Here is a 22,002-nt window from a genome sequence, read left to right as displayed (position 1 = left end):
TCACCCCATATTATGATGACCTACTATATTCAGGAATGTGTCTGCAGACAGCTTTCTTTCTCGTCTTTCTGTCAAGGCCAAGTGACTTCATAGTCAGCAGATGTCTCAGCACACACATACTTTTGGGTTCCCAATCTCCAGCCAGGAGAACAGTGAATTCCGGGCTTGCCACGCAGAAGACACTGTTCCTTCACTGATTTATGCAGCAGCCAAATCACTCCCTCACAACTTTCATGCCAGTTGCTCACCAAGTAGAACTTCTGCTCACAGGACTCCACGGCTGAGAGGGACCATTGCCTGGAATGTGCCTATTTGATTGGTGCAACCCTGGGTGTCAAGAGAGGAGGCCCGGCTTGTCGGTGTAAAATGGGTGCACTGAGGAGGGTGTGCTAAAATCTCCTTGCCCCCGAACAACAGCTTTACCCTTCCCCCTGTGGTCAACCTTTGGTTTGTGACTGGTGTAGTCCACGGCGGACTGTTTCGCCACAGAGAGAGATGAAGATGCGTGGCCGTCTCAGTCTGTCCGTAGCAGTAGAAAAGAGTAAGAGTCCAGTAGCACCTTAAAGACTAACACGATTTGTGAGCAGTGATTCATAAAAGCTCATCCCCTACCACAAATGTTGTTAGTCTTTAAGGTGCTACTGGACTCTTACTGGTTTCTCCACGGGAAGGTTTTATTCCTAAACCTATTCCTAGCCTTGCCTCCTAGGCTAGGTCCTGGCACCGTATAGACATTGAGTCTATCCCACCAAGGCAGTTATCGCGCTGGGTTGGAAAGACAAAAGTAAATGGACAATAGAAATCTGGCACAACTATTTGTTTGATTTTATACAGTCAGACATTGTGGAGTCAACCAACAAGGGAACAACATGGGAAGAAAAATCCACGGAAATCAAGACCAGATGGAAGATCTACCTAGACTGGATGATGAAAGAAAGAAGGAAGGACATTCAGTGGAAGATCAAGACTCTATGCCCTTGGCTGGGGGGAAAAGACTATGACTAAAAGAGAGGGAGGGAGGAAGGGAGGGGAGAAAATGTAAATAAATATAAACTCTCAATGTAACAGACTAAATAATCAATTAAAAAATTATTGTGGGGGGGGGGGGGGACTGGGCTAATCCTTCCCTTAGAACGTAAGGCCCAGGTGCCAGAACCGGCCCATCCAGGGCTCTTACCCGGCTCGCAAGCAACTGGTATGTATGGAAATATAAAGTACTCCCCTTTTTATGGTATCCCTTGGGAAAAACGAGTCTTGCATATGATAAAATACATTTACTGGGGCTTTTGTGGGCTCCCCAGTACATCAGTTGCTTTCACTCCTAGGAATCAATTGCTTCTGTTTGCATTTTGGCTAAAAAACCAATATTGTTAATTGGGCTTGCCGGTGTTCTTTATAAAGTTTATATCTCCGGTGCCTGGCATTACATTTTATGACACACATGACCCGGCCCGATAAAGTGACATTTATGTTAGATCCGGCCCTCGTCACAAATGAGTTTTACACCTCTGTCTTAGAGGCCCTGTCAGTTTTCAAAGTGAGAAACAGTTTGGACCTTGAGGCCTGACTCTACCTGCATGTCCTGGCTCATACACTTCTCCAAAGCAAACCTGCTAAGGGAAAGCTATCCCCTGCCACAAATTTTTGTGAGTCTTTAAGGTGCTGTTGGGGTCTTGCTCTTTCCTGGGTCCTTTCGGGCTCTCACCTGCTTTACTGGCCTCTCCAGCTGCCTCAGCAGGAAGTCTTCCGCCAGGACTACCGCCTGGGCACAGTTCTCCGGTCCTCCTTCTCGGACCCAGCTCTGGATCTCTGCTGGCAGGATGGTCAGGAACTGCTCCAGGATCACCAGCTCCAGGATCTGCTCCTTGGTGTGCCTCTCAGGCGCCAACCACTGGTAACATAATTCCCGGAGCTGGGCATACACCTCTCGGGGCCCCTCAGCCTCCTGGTAGCGGAAGTGCCAGAACTGGTGGCGCTGCCCATCCACATTGGCGCAATTCTCCTCAAGGGCTTCTTCCTTCACTTTCCTACCGTCTTCCTCGCCTCCACCCACGCTGCGGAGGCCTTCCAGCGGTTTCACTTCTCCCTCTCTTCGAAGGGGTTGATCAGCGTTGGCCGGTCCTTCAGAGAGGGCCGGAATCATCTTCGTATCCTCCCACACTGTCAACTCTGGCAGCTTTGCATGGTGGCCCCATCTTGAACGGGGAGTCTCTACCGCCTTCAGGAACTCCTGCCACTGGGCTTCCCAAAGCTGTGGCAATCCCTCATCCGGTTGTTCCTGCTTTACTTGTGAGGGTGCCGTGGCGTGGGGATATTCCCGAATACTCCCGGCCTGGACAAGATGCAGGGGTTTTCCGTCAGACTCCAACCCTCCCCCTGTTTCAAGGGCGACCGGATCCAGCTCTTCCAGCTTGATCCTAGGCAAATCATTCTGCTTGTGTGTAGCCTTGAGCTCTGTGGCCATGACACCTAGAAAGGGCCAATCTCAGTTCAAGCCTAGCACCTCCCCTTCTCAACCCTTGTTCATGTGGACTGGATTCAGGGCCATCCACCTCACAGAATGATGCACCGAAACATGGCAGGATGCCTGAGAGATGCGTCAGGTGGTTAATGTTCCCCGACTGGCAGACATTTTGTTGAACCTGGCAACACTGTGGCTCCAGCAAGTGACATTCCCCTGAAAGAGAGAGAGAGAGAGAACAGATTGTCAGAGAAGAGCCAGGAGAAATCCCAGTATTTAATCAATCCATCTAGCTTGGAATCATGTCCTCTGACTGTTAGGACCTTTCCAGGGTCTCACACAAAGAAAGGTCTCTCACAATACCAACTTCCTGAGGAACTGAAGAAGAAGAGATTGGATTTATACCCCGCCCTTCACTACCCGAAGGAGTCTCAGAGCAGCTCACAATCTCCTTTCCCTTTCCCTCCCCACAACAGACACCCAGTGAGGTAGTTGACCACACATTATACTATTTCTGGTCCGGTCTATGTCCTGCCAAGCCAGATGAATGCTGGGAGTTCTCAGGGACATGTTGGCCTGACTTGAAAGGAGACCCCAGCTTGTGGGGACAGACAGCTCAAGCCTCTCCCCAGCATGCCATTTTTCTGACTAGAACTGGCCCTGGAGAACCGCTATGGCCCCACTGAGGAAACTTCAATGTCGTAGCCCATCAGGACATGTAAATTAACTCTGTGGGGCGAACACTGGCTCCTCAGTTCAGGTTGGGGGAAATGGCACGGGGGAGGACATTTAACCCCCTCTCCCCACAGTCTCAATCCAAATTGAGTCTCCAGGTGTCTCAGAATTATGTTTCAAAAATGGCAAAATAAAACTCCCAGCATGCACCTGGTTTGACACCAAACATACGTGCACTCCAAGTTTAGAACATTTGAAGCTGCGTCACACACAGTTAGACCAGTGGTCCTTCCTACTCAGGTTGGTCTCTTCTGGGACAGGAGGTGGCTGTTTGAGGTCTCAGGGAGAGGGAGGTTTCCCCCCCCTCACCCTTTGGCTAATATTACCGGGAACTGAACTCAGAACTTTCTGCATGGGTGCTCCACCCCTGAGCCACGGCCACCTCACAGAATAGTCTTTATGTGAAAGGGCCAAGTCAGATAGTTAGCTCATCTCCTCTGGCCGGCTTGCCAGGATCTCACAGGCAAAAAAGGTCAATACCTGTTACCAGAGATCCTTTTAACTGGAGATGTTGGAGATCAAGCCTGGGATCTCCTACATGAAAAGCTCTGCCAACCTAGCTATGGGTTCTCTCTGTTGTGAATGAAGTCATTTCGACACCCAGTTTTAAGTATCTGCAAATATATCACATCTCTATATGGATGCATGGGGCGGAGAGAGTTGACAAGGAGAAATCTTCCTCCCTCTCCCAAAATACTAGAAGTGGACCATTGGCCTGATCCAGCAGGGCTCTTCTTTATGTTCTTAACTCTCTATATGGCTCTTAAGTGAAAATCAGTGCTGTCTCTTTAAAAATCTTCAATTTTGCAGGTCAGAGGGAAGAAGAGACTATTTCATGGCCTCAATTCTAGGGTTGCTAACACGCCCTAATCTTCCCCTGCCCTTTTCAAGAGGACTGCAGAAATCAGACAGAGTTTTTTGGTAGTAAAATATGATTACTGGCTCAGGGTTGTCAATCGAACCTCTGGGAAGGAACTACAAGGGCTGTTTGAAAAGTTGTCAACTTGACACATGCCCCATTCTTAACTTGGTTCTAGATAGGAGTTTCCAAATCAATGTTCCCTCGAAGCTGTGGAGTCTTGTGAACAAAAAATTGACTTTGTGAGCTACGGGCATTAAAGTTGTGAGCGAGCGATTTGGCTGCTGCATAAATTAGTTTGCTCTGAAGCTGTCCGTCCTGAGCTAAGACAAAAATGCGTGAGCTGGAGGCTTAAAAAACTGTGAGCTAGCTCACACTAACTCAGCTTAGAGGGAACACTGGTTTCCATGCAGGGATCAGTCACCCAGGTCTCCTCCCGGGCTCTGAGTCCACCTCTATATAGGAGGTGGTGGCTCTGAAGGGGATAGGTTAGAAAGTGCATTACTTTGCCCGTTTAATTCTCTCCCTCTCCTTTGCCGGTAGTTTTACCTTCTTATGAGAAAACTGTTAAGCGCCTTGAAACTCACCGCCACCTGAACGCGGCAGCTAAGCTCCCTCCAGGGTTGCACCTAGTAACTCCGACGCTCGAGTTTAGGAAATTCAAAATGCAGATTTCCCCCCCCCCCCCCCCTGAGCGGGGGGGGAAGGAACAGGAAAGGCTCTTCGGTCATTACTGTCCCCCCCCCCCCTCGTCAATTTCACAGACCTCTCTAGGAATCAGTCTGCTGACACTTTAATAACCCTTCCTTCACGGGGGCAGAGTTGGTTTGAACGGCATAAGAAATGGTAGGAAACGAAAACGTGGCTGCGAATCTGAAGAGGTGTGCGTGCCCGCGAGAGCTTGTACACTGAATTAAACTGTGTTGGTCTTAAGGTGCCCCCTTGGACTCCAACTTTGTTCTGGATATTGTACAGTTTGGGAGGGAAGGGGCGTCCTTTAAAACAGCAGGCAGAACTCCACCCGGTTTAGCTTTTCTACAACAAATAGCCCTCTGCTGAGAATCTACAGTGGTTGAATTTCTGTACCAAAGTCATTCCAACAGACAAAAGAGAGATGCAAACCATTTATACCCGGAACTTCAGAGTCTGAGAGCGGTTTACAATCTCCTTCCCTTCCTCTCCCCACAACAGATACTCTGTGAGGAAGGTGGGGCTGAGAGAGCTCTTTCAGGGACTGCTCTTGAGAGAACCGCTTTGAGAGAACTTGTGACTGAGCAAGGTCACCCAGCTGGCTGCATGCGGAGGAGCGGGGAATCAAACGCGGACCAGTTCTCCAGAGTCCGCACTCCTAACCACTACACCAAACTGGCCAGGTCAGTCCTTGCCACATGGAGTTTACAGTCTACAATTGGACTCCATGTGTGTAGCGTATCCAGGAGATCCTACGATTGTCTGGCAGCCAGAAGTTCTAGCTCTTTAGCACTATCCAGGGTGCACCACAAGGAGTTGAGCTATAATTGTATGGCCAATAGAATACAAACAGGCTTTGGCAGCTGTGCAGACCTATTGTTTAAATGGGTGCAGCCCGCCAAACTATTTTCCGTCTTTCACAGGAATGTGAGCGTCATGCTTTCCAGGGAGATGTGATGGAGCTCTTTGAACTCTCCCCAGCTGCAACTGAATGGATTGAAAATCTAGATTGTAGTATTTAGGGGGATTCTCCAATCGGCCTGCATATCCATTGTATCAACTAGGTTATGTATTTTACATTTATATTATTATATGCTTCCTGTGCATAACTCTGTCATACGAAGAATAACAATAATAACAATAACAACATGTTATACTTGAGAAAATGATATAAATAAAGATATTTAAAATAAAATAAAAAATAACAATAATAATAATAGAATTCCAGGGATGCAAAAAAGGGAAGGGAGAAAGACAGGGTTGCCAACTCTGGACTGGAAATCTCTGGGAGATCTGGGGGAGGAACCTGGGAGGGCATGGTTTGGGGAGGCAATGGACCTAGAGGTTGGCAGCCCGACTTAAATGGAACTCGGGAAGTAGGGTTGCCAGCCTCCAGGTGGGGCCTGGAGATCTCCCGCTTTTACAATTGATCTCCAGCTGACAGAGATCCGTTCCCCTGGAGGAAATGGCTACTTTGAAGGGTAGACTCTATGGCAGTGTACCATGCTGAGACCCCCTCCCCTCCCCGAACTCCGTTCTCTCCCGGAGGGAGAAGGCAACAGAAGGAATGGAGAAAGACAGGTCCCTGCCAATGTTCCCTCTAAGCTGTGAAGTTTTGTGAGCAAAACTCCTACTTTGTGAGCTACCGGTATGAAAGTTGTGAGTGAGCAATTTGGCTACTGCAGAAATTAGTGTGCTCTGGAGCCCTCCTTCCTGAGCTGAGACGAAAATGTGTGAGCTGGAGGCTAAAAAACTGTGAGCTGGCTCACACTCACTCAGCTTAGAGGGAACAATGGTCCCTGCCCCCAAAGAGTTTGCAATTGCAATCTTAAACTGGATTTAGGGGAGCCAACAGAGGAAAGGGCTCAAGATGGTTTCCTGCCCTAAGCAGCTTGCAATCGGGAATAACACTCAGGGGAAAGAAAAGAAAATGACTGGTCCTTCCTCCCCTTAGAAGTTTTCTGTCCCAATCTGTTTGCTTTCTAGGTGCCGCAAGCTTGCCACTTTTGCTTCCAAGGGTTAAAGTCATAGAGAACTCCTTTGCAGACAGGCTCCCGAACTTTGAGAGGTGTTGGGGAGGGGACGGTAAACAATGTGAAGCCCCTTCCTGCTTTGGTTCCCAGTTAAGCTTCTGCTGGGCAGCTATTGTTGCATTGCAAGTGTTTGCAGCAGCCGGGGTGAGTTGAATGGGGGGAGGGCCTTTAAGGGTTGGGGTGTTGGGGTCTGAGTTGGGAGATCTAAAATGTCCCGTTATGGGGAGAATCACGTTTTTAAAGATAGCAAACACAGCCAGGCATTTTCAATAAGGCAAAATGGATAGAGTTCCATTTTTTAAAAATGCATGACCTTTATTCTTTACATCTGTATTATTATTCTTTATTTTAGCCAGGCTAGGGCACACGTAGCTTTGAGAAAGAGGTTACAATTTCCTACCTTTTTGGGGGGGGGGGGGTTGTTATTGTTCTTCTCTCTCTCCTCTGTCCTTTGTATAAATGTGGGTTCACCTTTCCCTATACAATTTTTCAACATCTGGCCATGTTGCATCAAAGTGGAGCTAATGATAGTGTAAGCGGAGCTCAGTTAATGTAGAAACGTTAATTCATTCAGCTTTCTGGAAGCAGCAAAGCCAGAATTTGCACCTGTGATTTTTTTCTTGGGTTTTTGTTTTGTTCTGTTTTTTTAAATTCTGATGCTCTGCAGGATCAAAGTCTCAGTCATACCATTTACAGCTGCAGGTAGGAGCTCATTTCCTTCTCCGTATGAAAACATTCTTTGCACACAGAGAACTCAATTTTTATTTTTAAAAATATGATTTTATTTTTACCTGAGGGACCGCCTTTCCCCATTTATACCCCAGAGAGCACTACGGTTTGGGCCACAACAGCGTTTAACTATTCCTGGCCCCAAGGATGGGAGGCTTGCCGTCACCAGGGCCAGGGTGTTTTCAGTGGTGGCTCCTTACTGGTGGAACGAGCTCCCGGAAGAGATCAGGGCCCTGCAGGACCTTGTACAGTTCCGCAGGGCCTGCAAGACAAAGCTCTTCCGCCAGGCTTTCAAATAGGAGCCGCCATCGCCACCACTGTAACCACCAACTATTCCATTGAACATATGGAATATGGGACTGGTCCACTATGGACTATGGATTACACCATTTAATATCTTGACCATGGGACTGGCCGTAAGATCAGGAGATTGCCGGAATGAAAAATCACGCCATCTATGTTAATACTGCAAGCACTTTAAATGTTATTGTTGTAATGCTAAGAATATTTTATATTATTGTAATGTTTTATGGTTTTATGCTAATTCGGCATACGTTGCCGTCTTCTGTAAGCCGCCCAGAGCCTGTTTACAGGGCGGGCGGGGTATAAATATAAGTATAAATAAATAAATAAATTTTACTTTATTTATAATCCCCCTTTCTCCCCAATGGGGACCTTTAAACCAGGGCTTTTTTTGTAGAAAAAGCCCAGCAGGAACTCATTAGCATAATAGGCCACACCCAACAGCAGGAACTCATTAGCATATTAAGCCACACCCCCATGTTACCAGAAGTGTGGTCATCCAGCCACACCCACCTTTTGCTTCTTATTCTGTTTACCGTATTTTTTGGACCATAAGACGCACTTTTTCTTCCAAAAAAAGTGAGGGGAAAAGTGTGTGCGTCTTATGGACCGAATACTGAGCCCCAGGGTTCAGAATATTTTTTTCCCTGTTTTCCTCCTCTAAAAACTAGGTGTGTCTTATGGTCAGGTGCGTCTTATGGTCTGAAAAATACGGTACTTTGTTGTCAAAACCCTGGGCTTTTTTGTAGCAGGAACTTCTTTGCATGTTAGGCCACACACCCCTAATGTAGCCAATCCTACTGAGTTTCTGCTGTTAGGTGTGGCCTATTATGCTAATGAGTTCCTGCTGGGTGTGGCCAACTCAGGAGCCAGCCGGAACTCCTTGCCTGTGCGTTCCTGCCCAAAAATAGCCCTGCTTTAAACCACTATGCAATGCTGGCTTCTAGACCTTTTGCTCATGAAGACAGGTTGGAGAGCAAGGCTGTGTCTTATGGAGTCTCAGAAGCCGAGGGGGCCACAAATGAACCTGCTTGGACAGAATTTCATTTACTGATTTACGACATATACATGCCACCTCTCCCCCCAATCAGAGCCACCAAGATGGCTAACAATTAAAACAGAGCATAAAAACTGATAAGAAATCCAGTTAAAACCCAGACATACATACATATGTAAAGATGTAGAGATGATGTTTAAAGTGTAGAGTGAAAAGGAGGTGTTGCTGAGGGAAAGCCAGACAAAACGGGGGGGGGGGGGGAGTCTTCACCTACTGGTGGAAGACAGTGATAGAAGGGGTCAGACAAATATCCTTGGGCAGGAAGCTCCAGAGTTTTGGTACCAAGACGAAGAAGGCCCTGTCTCAGGTTACCATCTGCCTAGCCACAGAAGGCAGGGGCAACTAGCAGTTACAGGTATCTTCTCTTCCAAAGGTGGGCAGGGGGAGAAAAGAGGTAAACCAGAATTGTAGTTCGGTGGGTAGAATGCCAGACTACGATCTGTGAGATCTAGGTTCAAAAGAACAAAGAGAAACCATGTGTTGGATAAGGCCAGTGGCCCATCCAGTCCAACAGTGTGTGTCACACGGGGGCCAAAACCCAGGGGCCATCAGGAGGTCCACCAGCAGGGCCAGAAGCCCTCCCAAATCCTAACCATTCACAAAGATTGCTGGCTGACCTTCGGCCACTTAGTGTAACCTACCTCGCGGGGATGTTGTGAGGATAGAAAGGGGAAAGGGAGAACCATGTATGTCAGCCAGAGCTGCTTGGGAAAAGGATGTACTAAAATGTGCCAAATAGCTATATAGGCTCTCTTTATATCATTTAGGAAATAAAATATTATTTTCCCCTGTGTCATGAGATTGTATAAATGGGATAGGGAGACCGAAAAACTAAGCTTAAGTCCTTGCCTGTCACCAAATTCAGGATTTGTTTCCCCAGCACCTGTTTTCCTAAGAGTCTGTTTCTATGTGTTTTATGTCATTCCTGTGTGTGTCTCTTTCCTGTAGGGTGACATCCCTCATGCAAGTCTCTGCTGCCACCTGTTTAATGCCTGTTTTATTTAAACATTGCACTTCCGTGGAATATCTTTGAGAAGACTTGAATCCTGGTTGGAAGCCCAGTTTCCATCAGGGTTCGAGGAGAAGCCCTGAGAGAAGATTGTCCCTAAAGGTTGAGAGACAGGGACCAACACCTACAGAGACCGAGGCCCTTCACTACAAGCAGGCCTCCCTGAGCCTGAGAGAGAAAATGGCTGCCGAGCAAGAGACTGTGGGAAATTCAGTCCCGCTGTTCCAAGTCAGACTCCAGCCTAGAGGGCAAACAGAAGAACAGGGCTTGGTGAGACCCAAACCAGAGGAAGACGCTGAGGGAGCGAAAGAAACTCCTCGCAGCATCCAGAACAGGAATATAGGGGAACTTCCAGACAAATTGACACCTCCGCAAATCAAAGAGGAAGCTGAGGAGAGGTTGGCACAACCTTGGGAAACCCGGTGGCAGGATTTCCCGAAGGAGCTGCAGTCCTTTCACACGGGATGGGGGAACCCACGGATCACAGATCCCTCCCCATGGGACCAAGCTGGGCCTTGCCCACCACCATTTGAAGGAGCCACTAGCTCCAGCCATCAGCCCACAGGAGAACGGCTGGCCCAGCTCCGTTCCGGCCCGGAGACGGATGGCAGGGTGTTTTCCAAAGACGAGACAGGCGAGGAAGAGACTGTCAGTGTGGAGACCCGCCGCCAGCGCTTCCGGCGGTTCTGCTATCTGGAGGCCGAGGGTCCGCGGGAGGTGTGCAGCCGCCTCTGGTTCCTCTGCTATCAGTGGCTGAAGCCCGAGAGGAGGACGAAGGAGCAGATCCTGGAGCTGCTGATCCTGGAGCAGTTCCTGACTGTCCTGCCCCAGGAAATCCAGAACTGGGTGAAGGAAGGGGGCCCAGAGACCTGCGCTCAGGCGGTGGCCTTGGCCGAGGACTTCTTGCAGCGGCAGGAGGAGCCCCTGAGACTGGCCTGTGACCTCTCTGAGCCTCTTGCGGAAGGAGAGGGGAGCTATGAGTCCATGTTGCCCTTACAACATATGGAGAAAGTGGTGAGGCTTCCCTGCCTCATCTCCCCACCCCACCCCACCCTCCATTTGTGAAAGATTTCTGGAGCTTGAACACACACACACACACACACACAAGTGGATGACTAGTTTAGGAGAGGCTGGGAGGATTGTGGCCACCATCTGAATCCTTTCCAGCTTTTCTAAAACAAAAGAGGTAGTGGCTGGCTGTGACTCAGAGCCTCAAGTAGAGTTGTCAGCTCTGGGTTGGGAAATTCTTGCAAATTTAGGGGCAGGCTTACCAAACGCCGGCGGGGGGAATCTATTTCCTGGCGGGATGTGTGCCGCGGGGGACGGCGATACGCGGTGCCCCCGCCGTCGCCAGGATGTGACGCTCTGCGTCACTCTGGCAACGGGACTCCAAACAGCCCCGTTGCCAGAGTAACGCGGAGCGTCACATCCTGGCGACGGCGGGTGCAGCACGCGCAGCCGTCCCCTGCAGCATACATCCAGCCAGGAAATCGATTCCCTCCGCCGGCGTTTGGTAACCCTATTTAGGGGGTAGAGCCATGGGGAGGAGAGGAGAGGGACCTCAGTGGTGTGTGATGCCATAGAGTCCACCCTCCAAAGCTGCCATTTTCTCCAGAGGAACTGATCCCTGTCACCTGGAGATCAGTTGTCGTTCTGGGAACTCTCCAGGACACACCTGAAAGAAGGGTTGGTTTTTCTACCCTGCTTTTCACTACCCGAAGGAGTCTCAGAGTAGCTTACGATCACGTTTCCCTTCCTCCCCCCACAACGGACGCCCTGTGAGGTAGGTGGGGCTGAAAGAGCTCTGAGAGAACTGGTCTTGAGAGAACAGCTCTCAGAGAACTGTGACTGACCCATGGTCACCCAGCTGGCTGTGTGTGGAGGAGTGGGGAATCAAACCCGGTTCTCCAAATTAGAGTCTGCCACTCTTAACCACTACACTGAACTGGAGATTAGCAACCCTAGCTTCAAGAGAGAAGACTGTGGGAGCAGGATGTGGAGTCCTGGGCCGTGGGCAGTGTTCCCTCTAAGCTGAGTTAGTGTGAGCGAGCTCACAGATTTTTAAGGGTCCAGCTCAGACATTTTTGTCTTAGCTCAGGAAGGATGGTTTCAGAGCAAACTAATTTATGCAGGAGCCAAATTGCTTGCTCACATCTTTAATGGCAGTAGCTCACAAAGTAGAATTTTTGCTCAGAAGACTCCACAGCTTAGAGGGAGCATTGGTTGTGGCCCGCCGGCAGGGCTCTTTTTGTAGCAGGAACTCCTTTGCATATTAGGCCACACCCCCCTAATGTAGCCTATCCTCCAAGAGCTTACAGAGCTCTTCTTACAGGAGCTACTGTAAGCTCTTGGAGGATTGGCTACATTAGGGGTGTGTCGCTTAATATGCAAATGAGTACCTGCTCCAAAAAGAGCCCTCGTGGGGATGGTGTCATGACATTTAGATGGCCACAGCAAGGTGAAGACTTCTGAAATCAGGGCTATTTGCACATGGCAGTTTTCCCTCTTTTGGGCTATCCAAGGTGTCCAGATTTTTTTTTTTTTAACGTGTGGAAAGACCTCAGGAGGGGAGGAGAGAGGGAGTGCGCAAGCCTGACAGGATGCCAGGTGTGTACCTTTGGGAGGCCTGAACAGCTTCCTAGCTTACAGTGGCTGTGGTGCGATGGGAGAGCTGGTGTGGTGTAATGGGCAGAGTGCCTGTCTAGGATCATGGGAGACCTGGGGTTGTATCCCCATCTCTGTCATGGGGGTTTGTTGGGTGACCTTGGGCTCATCACCTCCTCTCTCGGGCTCGTCACCTACCTTACAAGGTGGTGGTTGTGGGGAAATGGAGGCGAGGGGAACAGTATTCTAAGCCGTATTGAGTCCAGATCGGGAAGCAAAGTGGGATATAAGTAAAAATAAGCAAAACAAAAATGCATCCGTGATAAGAGCACTGCGGAAGGTCCCAGGTTCGATCCTCGGCCTCACCATTTGGGAGGTCTTGTGCAGTGTATGTGTGTCAACTGCGGTCAAGTCGCTGCCGACTCCTGGAGACCCCTTATGGGGTTTTCGAGGCAAGAGATGCTCAGCAGTGGTTTGCCATCGCCTGCCTCTGCGTCGAAACCCTGGACTTCCTTGGTGGCCTCCCACCCAAATACTAAGCGGCTGAGATCTGACGAGATCAGGCTAGCCTGGGCCGTCCAGGTCAGGGCCGGGAGATCTGCTGAATCAGACCAATAGTCCACCTAGTTCAGCATCCTGCCTCACACAGCAGCCAATCAGTTCCTCTGGAGGGCCAACAACAGGGCATAGAGGCCGAGGCCTTCCCCGGATGTTGCCGCCTGGCTCTGGGATTCAGAGGATTATGTGAGGGGTTCCCCTCAGTCACCATGGCTATTACCCTCCATGAATCTGTCTAATCCCCTTTTAAAGCTGTCTAATGCCTGTGGCCCTCACGACATCCTCTGGCAGCGAATTCCACATTAATCGCTCTCTGTGTAAAAGAAGTATTTCCTTTTCTCCGTCCTGCACCTACAGCCCCCTCGGCTTCATTGGATGCCTTTGAGGGCTAGTATTTTGGGAGCAGGAGAAAAATGTCTCCTTGTCCACGCCCTCCACCCCATGCATAATCTTATAAGCCGCTCTCATGTAGCCTCTTTTCTAAACTGAAAAGTCCCGGACTCTTCAGCCTTTCCTCACACGGAAGGTGCTCAACCCCCCTCATCATCTTGGTTGCCCGCCTCTGCTTTATTTCTCCTTCCAAAAAACCCAGAAGAGACAGCACCCCCCCAGCCTGCTCCACTGGAAGCCATTCCACGTGGTCAGAGAGGAATCCAGGCCTGAGACAGAGGAAGACCGGACACTTCAGTGAGGGTGGTTCCGCAAGCGGGAGCTGACTGGGGGGGGAGTCACTGGTGGACAGTCTCCTATGGGAGAGACCTTCCGAGGTCGGGTTGAACCGGAGACCTTCTGCTTTGCTTCCAGTCAGCGTGGGGCCCACCACGATGTTCTGATCGGGTTCTGATCCAGGTTTTCATTCTCTCTCAGGTCTCTGGGCTGTTGGCGGAGGTGGGCCTGTATTCCTCCAAAACGAAGGCCGCTCCGCTTGTCAGCTCCAAAAGGGAGACGCAAGAGAGCAGTGCGGATCCCACTTTGTTGGGTAAGGCTTTGTGGTGCCTCGGAGTTTCTTTATTATTGACTTTATTTGAAATGGTGTACATGTCACCCCTGCGCAGCACACATTGCAGGACCGTGAAGGGCATACCTCAGATGGACAATCAATAATAGCAGTTAGTAAAATAATTATCGTTTCCCTTTGCAGTTGATATTAAATACTTCACAGTGCCATTTTCTTCAATCTGCCATTCCTCTTCAGTTAAACCAGAATCATAATAGACTTAGACCAATGTGTTGGAACACTGATATTATGAAGGAAGTAATCAGCTTAAAGAGCTGACCTAAAGCCTGTCAACTTAAGGCTAGAATTTCGACTTCTTTATTTATTACTTCAGTTTCTATCCCACCCTCCCTGCAAGCGGGCTCAGGGCAGGTTACACAGTGACATTAAAAATGTGACTAACCTAACAATAAATAGAAAACAAATAGAGCCAGTTTGGTATGCTGGTTAGGAGCGCGGACTCTAGTCGGGGAGAACCGGGTTTGATTCCCCACTCCTCGGCGTGCAGCTGCTGGTGTGACCTTGGGTCAGTCACAAGTTCTTTCAGAGCTGTTCTCTCAAGGGCGGTTCTTGAGAGAGCTCTGTTAGCACCACCTACCTCACAGGGTGTCTGTTGTGGGGAGGGAAAGGGAAGGAGATTGTAAGCTGCTCTCCTTCCCACCTTCCATCTGGCTGTTGAGAGGGCTGATTGGCTAGCCCTTGTGACAGTCATGAAACTGCCTCCCCGCCTCCCATCTGGCTGATGAGAGTGCTGACTGGCTATCCCTTGTGACAATCATGAAGCCACCTCCTTCCCACCTCCCCATCTGGCTGTTCAGAGTCCTGATTGACTGTTCCTCATGACAATTATGAAACCACCTCCCTCCCATCTCCCCATCTGGCTGTTTGGAGTGCTGATTGTCCCTTGTGACAATCATGAAGCCTTCTCCCTCCCACCTCCCTTCTGGCCATGCAGAGCGCTGATTGATTGTCCCTTGTGGCAATCCACAGCCTGCACAGCCAGATGGAAATGTGGGAAGGAGGTGGCCTTATGATTGGCATGAGGGATAGCCAATCCCCCCACCTTGCCCAGAATTTTTAACAAATGAGTGATACAAGGGTGTAGACTTTCCAATTTCCCGGGGGGGGGGGGGGCTGGGGCTGGGCCAGAGGCATTGCTTTGCTAGGAGCAAGGGTGGCTCCCGGGGGAGGCTGAGTACCTTCCTGAAAATTTCGGCGGGGGCTGAAGCCCCGCCGCCCCCACAAAGATTACGCCTATGGTGTGATAGTAGAGAGCCAAAAGGAGGGAGAAGCAAAAAAGGGGTTCAGCCAGCAGCAAGAACATGTGCACTCCCTCCCCCCCTTCTGGGAGAGAGGGAAGTCTGTACATAGATTTAAAACGTGCTTTTTGTTCCCTGGCTAAATAAATAAATAAGACTGGGTCACATCCAGCTGGAACTCCCTCCGAGTGATAATTGTCTTATCATTCCTGCAGACAGTGAGGTGCTGGCCAGGAAAAACACAGCCGTTTCTAAGGTGGACAGCCCTAAGAAAAAGGAACCGTCGGAAGATCGCAGGGGAGTCTTTGGTTCGAGTTCCGACGTTAGTGCCTGTGAAAAAACTCCCCCTGGGCTGAAACCGCACAAGTGCATGGAGTGCGGGAAACGTTTCCACCAGCTCTCGCACCTCAACCGGCACTTGAGAATCCACACAGGGGAGAAGCCCTACAAGTGCCTGGATTGCGGGAAGAGCTTCACCCAGGGCTCCTGCCTGCTCGGACACCAGAGAATCCACACGGGGGAGAAAGCCTACTCCTGTTCCTTCTGCAGCAAGAGCTTCATCTGGAGCTCCGGCCTGCACCAGCACGAAAAGATCCATCTGGGCGAGAAGCCCTACAAGTGCCTCGAGTGCGGGAAGAGCTTCCACCGCAGCTCCGCTCTGACAGACCACGTGAGGTCCCACACTGGTGAGAAGCCCTACACTTGCTCGGACTGTGGGAAGGGTTTCAGCCAGCACTCGAACCTCATCGTGCACCGGCGGGTCCACACGGGGGAGAAGCCCTACACGTGCTCGGTCTGTGGGAAAAGCTTCACGCGCACGGCACTGCTCATGGCACACCTGCGGATCCACACGGGAGAGAAACCGTACAAGTGTTTGGTGTGCGAGAGGAGTTTCCGGGAGAGACCGGCGCTTACAAAACACAAGAAGATCCACCTGCGAGACAACCTGTAGCGGGCCAGGGGGGCGCGGCCGTGTTTGCGTCTCGTCTGTTGTGCCCAGTTGGTTCCGATTCAAAAGCCGAGCTGCGCAAGCCGGTGGGGAAGGCACAGTAGTGCAGGTCTGTTAAAAGGGAAAGCTGGTGTGGCTGGGATCTGACTGCACGGAATGTGCACAAACATTCAACCTGCGTGGTTCAGCTGCCCTGATGGTAATGCAGGTCCGTTACAGGGGAAAGTTGGTGCGGTGGCTGGTCAGAAAACATCAGAGCGGGCATCGGCAGGAGGTTTCTGGAGACGGGGAAGAATGTAAGGCAGGGAGTTGAGTAGACCAGGCTGGGAAGGGGCGGGAACGAAAAGGTTTGAACAGCCACAGCTTGGGCTGCAGGTCTTTTGTACAAAAGCATGACTGGACACGCTGGGGTAGAAAAGGATGCCGTCTGCCGCCGGAGTAGCCTATTTTTCCCAGTTCCCTCACAAGGATGTGCTGCGTCCCTCATTGTGATTTCCTATTTATTTCATTTTGATTTTATTTCAACTGATCTCTCGAAGGCCTGGGAACAATGACAAAGTGCGGATTTTGTGGTTAAAGTGCTGGACTCGGATCTGGGAGACCTGGGATTGAACCGCGGCGGGCGGTGGGGCGCAGCGGAGTGCGGCGGGCCCACGTCGCCATGGAAGTTCGCTTGGGTGATCTCGGGCCAGTCATGCGTGTTCTTGGCCTCACCTACCTCACTGGGTCATTGCGAGGATTAATTGAAGAGAGAACAACGGAACCCACTTTGGGTGCCCACTGGAGAGAGAAGCAGGGTGTGAATACCTAAGTACGTGACGTCCATATCCTTCTTTTTCCTAGGGAGCTGATGTGGCGTGTTGGTCAAGAGAATGAGCTGTGATCCAGGTGGTCCCTAGTTCAAACCTCACTCTTGCTATAAGCTCACTGGATGGCCCTGTTTAAGCCCCTTTGGCCTCTGCGGTATGATAGTGCTGGCCTACCTTGCAGGGCTGTTGTCTGGGTTGTACCATGATAATATTTCTGAAGTGCTTTGGACACGGAAAGAGATGCATCAGTGCTAGGTTATGGGGGGTGGTATTACGATTACTGCTGCTGTTACTCTGTTACATCAGTGGGTCTGTGTTGATTGTTGAACGGCCGAAGAATACCCTCGGGTGTGCATGAAACCAAAATCCAGTACCTACAGCCCTTCCAGCTCCAGCTGTCACCAAAACACTGTTGCTCGCTTTTCAGACGTGATGGAAACAATAAAGGCCTCTCTCCTTGAAAGGGCTTATCTTTACTCAATTTAGCTCTCTCTCTCTCTCTAATAATTTTTATGTATTTTCTCAAGGCAGCTACAAGCCAGGGGACCTTGCATGAACAAACCAACTCTAGCCAAAGTCGTGTCATCCAGCTACAGTCAGTGCCTCAGTAAGAGCTAGTTTGGTGTAGTGCTTAAGAGCGCGGACTCTAATCTGGAGAATCGGGTTTGATTCCCCTCTCCTCCACTTGCAGCCACTGGTGTGACCTTGGGTCAGTCACAAGTTCTTTCAGAGCTGTTCTCTCATGGGCAGTTCTCGAGAGAGCTCTCTCAGCCCCACCTACCTCACAGGGTGTCCGTGGTGGGGAGGGGAAGGGAAAGGAGTTTGTAAGCCGCTCTGAGACTCTTTTGGGTAGTGAAGGGAGGGGTATAAATCCTCCTCTTCCTCCTCCTCCTCTTCATCATCATCGTCATCTTCTGCAGCTTCTTCTTTGGCTTCTTCTTCATTTTTTACATGCACAATATTGAAATGGAAACAGCCTGTCAAGCAAGAACAGCTAGATTCAGGTCCAGGGAGCTTTCAGTGTTCCCTCTAAGCTGAGTTGGCGTGAGCTAGCTCACAGATTTTTAGCCTCCGGCCCACACATTTTTGCCTTAGCTCAGGAAGGAGGGCACCAGAGGCAAACTAATTCATGCAGCAGACAAATCGCACGCTCACAACTTTAATGCCAGGAGCTCACCAAGTAGAATTTTTGCTCACAAGACTCCACAGCTTAGAGGGAGCCAGGGCTATTTGGGGGCAGGAACGCACAGGAACGGAGTTCCGGCTGGCTCCCAAGTTGGCCACGCCCAGCAGGAACTCATTAGCATAACAGGCCACACCCAACAGCAGAAACTCATTAGGATTGGCTACATTAGGGGTGTGTGGCCTAACATACAAAAGAGTTCCTGCTACAAAAAAAGCCCTGGTTTTGACAACAAACAAGGTCAACAGAATAACAAGCAAAAGGTGGGTGTGGCTGGATGACCACACTTCTGGTAACATGGGGGTGTGGCCTAATGTGCTAATGAGCTGTGCTGTCAGGGGTGTGGCCCAATATGCTAATGAGTTCCTGCTGTTGGGTGTGGCCTATTATGCTAATGAGTTCCTGCTGGGCTTTTTCTACAAAAAGAGCCCTGGTTTTGACTGTCAAAAGCTTATGCTCCAAAGCTCTCGTTGGTCTCTGACGTCCTCCTGGACTCGACTCTAGCTGTTCTCCTGCAGACCGACATGGCTGCCCTCTGAACCTATCAAGCAAGAGAATTCCTGTTTACCCCAGTGCAAGACTAGCTTTTTATCCAGGGAGTTGCCCTGACCTGGATAGCCCCAGGCAAGGTTGATCTCGTCAGATCTCGGAAGCTAAGCAGGGCCGACCCTGGCAAGTATTTGGGTGGGAGACGTCCAGAGAATAACAGGGCTGGGAGGCAGGGGCAGGCTATCAATTCGTGTCTCTGAATGTCCTCCGTGCCCCATTAGGAGTCGCCAAAGGTCACCATGACTTCCGGGCAGGGGCACACACACACACAGGTACAGATACACACACACACAAATGCAAAAGTACAAAACAACAGCAACCAGGGAGTCCTCTTACATTTGCATAGAAATTAGTTATATCCAGTAAAAATACATTTCTTGGTGTATAGTTTATTTTTCCCTCCCAAGGGGTTATTGTGCATTCAGGTTCACCTTCCTTTTGAGTAAATGTGGTATGTGGATTATTTTGTTATATCGATGTTTATTTATATCCCACCTTTCTCACTCGGACTCAAGGCGGATTACACAGAGTGAGTCAATACCACCGACAGGATGGGACATCCAGTAAACACTGAAATAGGATTAGGGTTGTAGATCCAGCCAGAAGTCTAAACACGGAACTGAAGCAAACCAGAACAAGGTGACACATTTAGGGTGTGATCGGATGGGCTACTTGATCTGGTGTTGCCACTTCTCCCCCCCCCCACACCCGGTTTAAAAAAGTGCATTCAGACATCAGAGGAGGTATCCCGCATTGCAGTCATTGCCCCCCCCTCTCCGGCGTCACTGTTGACTTTACTGACACTGGTGAAAGCCCGTGTTTTGTGGAAGCTATTGTTATCACCGCGCATTTCCAGATGTCTGATCACTCCAGCACAAAGTGAACCCCCTCACCGGGGGTTCACTTATGTTCACTTATGGCACCATTTTTTAAAAGCTGCGATATGTGCATAGGCGCACAAATGCATTCACCCATCACATCAGTGTGCGGACATGGAAGTCAATGAATAAACACTTATGTGCATGCGCAAGTGAGGATTTTTTAAAAAAAAACCTCGCGCGCCGGTGAGTGTCTGGAGGGCTGACTGTGGGGTGAGCACTGGGTGTCTGATTGTGTCACTGCAGAATAAATAAACCGGTAATATTTGAGGCATGTCAACAGCGCTAAAACAACACCGTCTGACCACCACCTAAACCATGCAAAATGCCACGGGAGGATCCTAGTTTCATCAAGCTAGACACAGTAGGATAGTCCACAGCCTCTAGTAATTTTTCCAAGTAACTTTGTGAATCATTGAGTACAGTGTGACTCTGTGACATTATCAGACAAATGACAATAGCAGGTGTGATTGGTTCAGCTGTTGCTGATGGGATTTGGTCATTTGCCTGCTAATGTCATTCGGCATCTGGAATCACTTCACTCTCCAATATATAGGACAGATGGACTCCCATTCCCGCTATATCTGTAGAAGTGAGCAGTGGCTCATGAAAGCTCCTCCACTGCTGCCACCAATTTTGCTAGTCCTTAAGGTGCTTCTGGACTCTTTTCTGCTGCTGCAGACAGACTAACACGGCCACCCATCTTGCTCTAGATGCACGGAGCTTCGGTTGGCTAATAGGAAGGGTGCCAATGGGTCTGAAGGGAAATGTGCTGCCCCTGTAAGAGGGGCTTAATGGGATATTATCTATCAGGTGATGCTTTTGACTTCCATGCCCTGAAAAGCCCTTACCTGTCCATTCCACAGACTAACTCTCACTAAAGGAACAAGACTCTTTTCTTCAGGCCCACCAGCAACCAGAACTTTCCCATAAATTTGATGATAGGTATCCGTTTGTGGCAGTGGTTTCTTTTCCCTCTTAAGGTGCATCCGATCGAGTCAGCTCTTCTCCTACCCCCAAAATCTACCATCAACATAAGGTTGCCAACTCTGGGTCCCTGGTGATTTGGTGGTAGACTGTGGGAAGGGCGGGGTTTGGGGAGGGGAGGGACCTCGGTAGGGTATAATGCCATGGAGTTTGCCCTCCAAAGCAGCCCATTTTCACCAAGGGAGCTTATCTCTGTCATCTGGAAATCAGTTGCAACTCCACTAGGTCTCCAGGCCCCACCTGGAGGTTAGCAACAAGGTTGTGTGACATTATAAAACATCGCAATTCCATGCATTTCAAGCCAGTGTTTTTCCTGATACTGAGGGGCTGTGGCTCAGTGGAAGAGCCTCTGCTTTGTGCGCGGAAGGTCCCTGGTTCGATCCAGTATCATGTGATGTGCAAAACCTCAACCTGAGACCCTGGAGAGTTGCTGCCCATCTGAGTAGACAATGCTGACATTGGTGGACCAAAGGTCTGATTCAATATAAGGCAGCTTCATGTTGTACATGTGTAGATGGGGTTGGTGTTCTCCTGGAGAAAATGACTGCTTTGGAGGGTGGACTCTATGGCAGGGGTGTCAAACATGTGGCCCGGGGGCCGGATCAGGCCCCCAGAGGGCTTCTATCAGGCCTGCAGTGGAACTGGCCATCTCCTGCTTCTAGTTCTGCTGCTGCTGCTGCTGCTGCATCATAGCTTGCTTCGCCAGACTCTCTCACTCTCTCAGCCATTTCATGTTTTAACCTGGGTCCTAGACTCAGAACTCTTGATAACAAAAACCACATAAATACCAAGGGTTTAAAAGGGGGATTATATTTATTTATTTTAAAAGAATTATGAAGCCAGAATGCCAGCAGGGGGTTGGGGGCTATCCAGTGTTTTGCACGGAGTGTCACATGTATGACTATCTGCCCACTGGGCAGAAGTCTTGGGTGTGTCCTCGGTGCAAGGAGCTCCTGGTTCTCAGGGAACGTGTGTGCTCCCTTGAGGCCAAGGTGGCTGACCTGGAGAAGCAGAGACAGTCAGCTAGGCACACAGAAAAGACTCTCGGGGACTTGTTAGCTTCGTCCCACTCTGGATCTGGCAGCCCCGCTGCTGTCAGGGAGCATGAGGGTCTAGGGGAAACAGGGCACCATGCTGAGGATAAGGGGAATGTGCCCTCAGAAGGGACCTCTTCCCCAGCTGGTGAGCGGCTCTCCTTTTGCACCAAGGAACCATCCCTGAGCAGGGTGGGAGGGGGGCTCTTGGTAGTGGGTGATTCGATCCTTAGGCAGGTAGACAGCTGGGTGGCGAACCCGCGTACTGACCGTATGGTGACTTGCCTGCCTGGTGCGAAGGTAGCGGACATTACGCGTG

At 50.0% G+C, this 22,002-nt stretch overlaps 2 protein-coding genes across 2 annotated transcripts in view; one reads left to right on the top strand and one right to left on the bottom strand.

The window, feature by feature from the left end:
• LOC107106595 overlaps positions 1-22,002 on the bottom strand; it is a 450,486-nt gene that overhangs the window by 176,319 nt on the left and 252,165 nt on the right.
• LOC107106577 overlaps positions 10,057-22,002 on the top strand; it is a 42,128-nt gene continuing 30,182 nt past the window's right edge. The window contains exons 1-4 of the mRNA XM_015406758.1: positions 10,057-10,890; positions 13,906-14,017; positions 15,510-16,242; positions 16,463-16,539. Coding sequence (XP_015262244.1) covers positions 10,057-10,890; positions 13,906-14,017; positions 15,510-16,242; positions 16,463-16,539 — 1,756 coding nt within the window. The remainder of the gene's footprint in view (positions 10,891-13,905; positions 14,018-15,509; positions 16,243-16,462; positions 16,540-22,002) is intronic.

Source organism: Gekko japonicus, unplaced genomic scaffold (genome assembly GCF_001447785.1).
Source record: "Gekko japonicus isolate JY-2015 unplaced genomic scaffold, Gekko_japonicus_V1.1 scaffold542, whole genome shotgun sequence".
In the NCBI taxonomy this organism is placed as follows: domain Eukaryota; kingdom Metazoa; phylum Chordata; class Lepidosauria; order Squamata; family Gekkonidae; genus Gekko; species Gekko japonicus.
This window is presented reverse-complemented; position numbering and strand designations above follow the sequence as displayed.